This window comes from Triticum urartu, chromosome 5A (genome assembly GCF_056163025.1).
Source record: "Triticum urartu cultivar PI428250 chromosome 5A, HENAU_Tu73, whole genome shotgun sequence".
In the NCBI taxonomy this organism is placed as follows: Eukaryota; Viridiplantae; Streptophyta; class Magnoliopsida; order Poales; family Poaceae; genus Triticum; species Triticum urartu.
Window position 1 is genome coordinate 498,979,290 of NC_141877.1, and position 6,642 is coordinate 498,985,931.

At 46.2% G+C, this 6,642-nt stretch overlaps 1 protein-coding gene across 1 annotated transcript; it reads left to right on the forward strand.

Annotated features, from left to right (window-relative positions):
- Nucleotides 1-5,398: 5,398 nt before the first annotated feature.
- On the forward strand, nucleotides 5,399-6,289 carry LOC147972261 (uncharacterized). Its single transcript, XM_087523008.1, has 2 exons — nucleotides 5,399-5,728; nucleotides 6,029-6,289. Exons 1-2 carry the CDS (start codon nucleotides 5,399-5,401, stop codon nucleotides 6,287-6,289), a joined length of 591 nt encoding a protein of 196 aa, XP_087379134.1.
- The last annotated feature ends 353 nt before the right edge of the window (nucleotides 6,290-6,642 follow it).

Here is a 6,642-nt window from a genome sequence, read left to right on the forward strand (position 1 = left end):
ACACCTTATTGCCCAAGTCAGGTGATCACAAGATGATCAGAGGCCATGCTATCAACTTACTACATGTGTTTGATGTGCCTCAGAAGTTCAAGGTGATGAGCCTCATAGTGGAAACAATCAAGAGGACTGCAGCAGATCAGAAGAGGAGCTGCGGATATGCTCCTCAAATTCAGGAGCTCATCAACTCCAAGATGGGCATGGGCATATATCTATTGGACAAGGAACACCTGCCCATCCGTCCAGATTTTGAGGACAATCAAGTTGTCATGACTGAGAACGAGCCATCATCTGCCCAAGCATACGCGAAGAAGGAGAAGGCGAGGAAGGAGAAAGCTGCCAAGATGCCTACTCAAGAGGAGGCATCTGAGTACTTCTTGAAGACCAAACAAGAGCAGCTTGGTTACTTGATTGCATCCATGCTGAGGATTGAGAAAAGTCTGGCCACCCTCACTAAGAATCAGCAGATCCTAGAGAGAATCATGGAACAGAAGTTCTATGACTTGGATGTCAAAGTAACGGAAGTTCAGTCTGCAGTGGAGCAGCTCCAGGAGGACATGCAGGAGAGGAGAGGCAGGACTACCACTCATGCCTTTGCCAGAGTGCCAAGAGGCCCGAGGTCATCTGCCATGCCAGTTGCTGACACAAGAGCCACCATTTCAGCACCAGCTACAGCCTCCGTTCCACCAGCTCCAGCATCTACTTCAGCTCCAACTCCAGCGTCTACTTCAGCATCTACCGAAGCCTTCGTCCTTGGAGTGATCCGGACTCCACCACCACCAGAAGATCAAGCCTGAGCGTCGATCTAGCACTATGCATTTTCTAGGAACTTTTTGGTAACTTGTTGCCAAAGGGGGAGAAGATGTATAGATCATAGGCTTCGAGAGAGAGAGAGTGTTGCTTTTCTCTCTTGCTTTATTTGGTGGTTTTTCAAACTTGTTTGCTTTTGAGTGCTTGAGATACTACATCATTACTTGTGAGACATTGATGATCATGTGTTTGATCATAAGCTACACTTAATGCTTGCTTATTGCTATTATACTATCTATCTTGTGTGATCATTCACTATTCTTGGTGATGAGTGCATGTATTTCATTCTTATCATTTTAAGCGCTTCACGAAGATGTATGTGACATGGAAGAGTAACCCATGACTCTAAATCTTTGTGCATTTGCAGTCCAAAGCAAATTTTAAATATGCACAAATTTAGGGGGAGCTCTTACTTATCACATACTTCTCAAAGCGACGATATATTTCTTGCTTATTATCATTTGTCGAAGCTTTGATCTATATGTTGTCATCAATTACCAAAAAGGGGGAGATTGAAAGTGCAACTATCCCTAGGTGGTTTTGGTAATTCATAACACCATATAGCTCATTGAGCTAATGCTATTCCAAGATGATTATTTCAGGAAAGCTCAATGATTGGCATGGCATGGATGTGAAAGTGGAACCCTCAAAATGCTAAGGACAAAGGATTGGCTCAAGCTCAAAAAGCTCAAGACTCTTCATTTTATATTTTAGTGATCCAAGATCACATTGAGTCTTTAGGAAAAGCCAATACTATCAAGGAGGGATGAGGTGTTGCTTAATGAGCCTCTTGCTTCATGTGCTTAGTGATATGCTCCAAAACCCTCAACTACTTTCCCATATCCACATATGACCTAAACCCTAAGCCAAACTCGGTCTTACCGATTCTTCCTATCCGGCGCCACCGAGTTTCACTTGTCATTAGCCACTGCCAAAACCCTAGCAATTCGGTCCTACCGATAAGGATCTCGGTCTCACCGAGATGGGGTTGCAAACTCTCTGTTTCCCTTTCGTAACTTTTCGGTCTCACCGAAAGAGCGAATCGGTCCCGCCGATATTGCAATGTAAACTCAGTGTTTCCCCTTTGTAACTTTTTGGTTTCACCGAGTTCCACTCGGTCTCACCGAAAGAGCAAATCGGTCCCACCGAGTTTGCCTGACCAACTCTCTGGTTAGCTAATTACCAAATTCGGTCTCACCGAGTTTGTGTAATCGGTCTCGCCGAGATTACGTTATGCCCAAACCCTAACCATATCGGTCCTACCGAGTTGCATGTCAGTCCCACCGAAAATCTCTAACGGTCACTAGGTTTACATTTTCGGTCCGACCGAGTTTATTGATTCGGTCCCACCGAGATTGGAAAACTGTGTAACGGTTGGATTTTGTGTGGAGGCTATATATACCCCTCCACCTTCTTCTCATTCGAGGAGAGAGCCATCAGAACACGCACACCATTCCAACTCATATGTTCTGAGAGAGAACCACCTACTCATGTGTTGAGACCAAGATATTCCATTCCTACCATATGAATCTTGATCTCTAGCCTTCCCAAGTTGCTTTCCACTCAAATCTTCTTTCCACCAAATCCAAATCCCATGAGAGAGAGTTGAGTGTTGGGTAGACTATCATTTGAAGCACAAGAGCAAGGAGTTCATTACCTACACACCATTTGTTACTTCTTGGAGAGTGGTGTCTCCTAGATTGGCTAGGTGTCACTTGGGAGCCTCCGACAAGATTGTGGAGTTGAACCAAGGAGTTTATAAGGGCAAGGAGATCTCCTACTTCGTGAAGATCTACCGCTAGTGAGGCAAGTCCTGTGTGGGCGATGGCCATGGTGGGATAGACAAGGTTGCTTCTTCGTGGACCCTTTGTGGGTGGTTGCTTCTTCATGGACCCTTCGTGGGTGGAGCCCTTTGTGGACTCGCGCAACCGTTACCCTTGGGTGGAGCCCTGTGTGGACTCGCGCAACCGTTACCCTTCGTGGGTTGAAGTCTCCATCAACGTGGATGTAGGATAGCACCACCTATCCGAACCACGGGAAAAACATCCGTGTCTCCAATAGCGTTTGAATTCTCCAAACCCTTCCCTTTACATTCTTGCAAGTTGCATGCTTTACTTTCCGCTGCCTATATACTCTTTGCATGCTTGCTTGAATTATGTGATGATTTCTTGACTTGTCCTAAATTAGCTAAAATCTGCCAAGAACTAAAATTGGGAAAAGGTTAAGTTTTTATTTGGTCAAGTAGTCTAATCACCCCCCCTCTAGACATACTTTCGATCCTACAGCAACAGGGCATCAAACTCCTCTTGCATCGCAGCCATCCAGAGCGGGTCACGAAGAGCGGCTCGAATGGAGGATGGCAACGGCGACGGCTCAGAGGTGGACGCCGCATGGATGTAGTCATCCGAGGCGTAGCGCGAGCTCGGCCGAAGGACGTCCATACGGGTGCGGGTGACCGGACCAGCCACATGTGCCGGGGAGGCACTGACACCGGGGGTGCCGGGGGCACCGAGGGGGGCGCTGGGGGGGGGGGGAAAGCCGGGGCGCCAACGTCGCGGCTGTAGGAGGCGCCGCAAGCGAGGGGCGCACCTCAAAGCCAGGGGGCGGGCCAAGAGAGGCGCGCGAGTGCCCAGGGACAAGCATCAAGGAGCCCACATCACCGGTGGCGGGAGGAACAGCCGGGGGTACCTGCTGAAACGGAAACACATGCTCATCAAAGTAAACATGCCGGGAACACTACTAGGAAAATGCTTATAGGTAGAAGTTTACCAGTAGCGCCTGTTTTTGACCCAACACTATTGGTATTTACCAGTAGCGCTGGGTAGAAAACACGCTACTACTGTTAAATAACAGCAGCGTTTGTTAGCTTGGGCCGCGCTGCTGTTACATGGGCTGCAGGGCAAAAACGGTAGCCCACTTACCTGTAGCGTTTGTTTCGAACGGGCGCTACAACTAGTGGGCTTAGTAGTAGCGCTGTTCTCTACCCAGCGCTACTACTAGGGGAAAAGAAAACCTGCCCGAGCGCCCCCCCGCACCCCCTCACTCTCACAATCGATCCCCTCCGCCGCCGCCGCCGCGGTTAGGGTTCCTCCCCGGCTGCCTTACCCCCGTCGACGACGCCGTGCGCCGCCACCACGCGTGGTCGCCTCTCGCCTCCTCCGACGCTCCAGCCCTGTAAGTCCCCCTCGATCTCCTCCTCCCTGCGCGCGCCACCACTAGCTAGGCTCCAATCGATTCGCCGCGGAGGCTCGCCATGTTTTGGGATTTTGCGTGGGGAAAGGGATTTAGGGATTACATAGTGACTCCGTGCTTCGATGCGACGTGTTCTAGGCTTGTTTCCTCGCGTGATTGGGGAGAGAGTAGAGAGAGAGGGGTTAGGTGAGACAAGTAGAGGCTTTTTGTTGCTCACCGAAACTTGGGTTTCAATTCTTGATTAGCAGTTTAGCAAATATAATTGAAACTTGGGTTTCAATTCTTGGCTGCTGTCCCTGGAGCAGTGGCGGCGGCTGTGCCTAGTGTTGTAGGGTTTAGAGAGGGGTTCTTTCCTGACACTAGGGTTATGTCGTGAATGCTCCTCCTTTCATCTGAATGATGTTGATTGTGCCAGTTCTTCTTAAAGGTCTAAATGTTTGTATCCTCGTGATGAGCTACCCTATGTGTGAATTTGATCCACTAGCTTCCTTGTTGATGCATATAAAGATATGACCAAGAAGCCCTCACTGTTATGTGGTTTCATGGAAAAATCAATGCTTGATTCGATACTCTTTCAGGTTGAAGAGAGTGTCTGTATGTGGTGATGCTCAAATTGTCAAGTTGTTATGGTGCGCATTTGAATATATGCTAACACCCGTTTCGAAAAAATGCTAATTGATCTATCTCATGTCTCTGTTTTCTTGAATGAGAAAACTGACTTTGCTGTGTTAATTAGGATAGGTTGATGCTATCTTTTGTCTCTATGTGCGATTGTTCTTCCCTTGTATTACCTCTTAGTCTGGTGCTTATATTTTGTAGTAGAAAATGTTGGCTACATTTTCACCCACTTGTGAATTCTATATTAGGCTCTGTTTGGGTTATTAGGGTCTGTTTGGGTTACATGATCTCTATTAGGTTATTGTCTGAACTGAACTACAATTTAGTTGTTATTTTGCTTGCCATGTGAACCTCATGTGTATTCTCTATGATGTGTATATTATTCAAAACCTGATGTGTGTATTGAAAACTTTATATTTAATTTTGGATCTTTAATCCTCTAATCATATTCCTTTAAGGAAATGACGCCACCACCACCACCACCACCATGCCGATGGTGCAAGTCAAGGTGCACCAGCAGCCTTGCAACTGGCACGCTGTTCGGCATCTACTACCAGTCGAGTTTTCTTCATGCGGCGGTAATAAATTATATGAAACTAGTAACCACTATTTTGTTTTTAGTGTTATTGGCATTAATGCATCATGTATATATCATTTTGCCTTTTGCACACAGATCGTCCCATGCAATGTGAGGTCAGAATTCAACAAGCTGACCGGAGACTCTATGACCTTTGAGGCTCCTGGGGGCCCCTACACTATGGAGGCCGAGAAAGGACGAAATATGACGCAGGTGGGAGGAGATGGATGGGTCCGTTTCATCGCCCACATGCGTATCACCGGTGGTGAGTTGATCAGCTTCTCCTTTAGAGCAGAAAGACCCAAGTTGGCCGTGATTTATGTCAACAAAGCAGAAGATGGTGAAGATGATGAAGATGATGAGGATGATGAGGATGATGATGACCCACTTGGTGAAGCCATCGTTGCTCAAAGAATGAGGTTGAGCGAAGAGGAGGTGTGCAACCTATGGGACATCATTCCGCCACGTGTTGACTTCATCGGGGTGCCACTCGTGACCCGCCTGACAAGTACCATGGTTGATCGGCATATCATGGTATGTTGCATTTACTGTAGTAATTTGATGATATGCTTTATTGTTATACTTAGTGTAGAGTCCGATGATATATATGCTTAGTGAATCTTATATGCTTAGTGAATCTTATATGCTCAGTAAATCCGTTGATCTATATGTTAGGGAATCCGATGATATATATGCTTAGTGAATCTTATATGCTTAGTGAATCCAATGATATATATGCTTTATTGTTATACTTAGTGTAGAAATGTAGTACTGTCTTTTGATAGTGTAGAATGTGTGAGGCTACTTATTAACTGATATGTTTTTCTTATTCAGAAATTGCCAAAGAGCCTATCAGAGAGTTTTGGTATCAAACCTGATGAAGAAGGCTCTGCTGGAATACGCCTTACCGCGAGGGGCTCCATCACCACTTGTGCGTACGACGTGGACATGGACGGTCCCACACACTTCAACTCGGTTGGGTGGAAGAGATTCCTTGTGGGCAAGAATCTTCATGTTGGACAGGCAATCCTAATTACTATCAGGAACACCCACCGCCCAAGCTTGAGGATGATGGTCGTCATCGATATCATCTAGAACTACATATGCTTGTGAGATCTATCCATGCATGCGTGTGGATGCTGAACCATATATATGCTAGTATGACTACCTAGTAGACTTATCAACTATGATCTATCCATGCATTGTTGACTACTATATATGAGTTTGTGAGATTGTGTGGTTATATTAAATGTGGTATTTGTCGTTAATGCTTGTGAGATGGTTCTGTGAACTTAGTTTATTTGCACTGGACTTGTCTTGATTTCCATGAATATTGCCTCCGACTCTTTCTTATTTTTAATTTCTATTTACCTAGTTGTAGCGCGGGAAGAAAATAGGGCGCTACTACTATGTGATCATAGTAGTAGCATTGGTAGAGAAAGAGGCGC

What these genes read in the sequence shown, in the direction of transcription:
- LOC147972261 (XM_087523008.1), top strand. Translation starts at nt 5,399, where the DNA reads ATGACGCAGGTGGGAGGAGATGGATGGGTCCGTTTCATCGCCCACATG. An exon ending in TGGTTGATCGGCATATCATG is followed by an intron (nt 5,729 to 6,028) that starts GTATGTTGCATT and finishes TTTCTTATTCAG; the next exon opens with AAATTGCCAAAGAGCCTATC.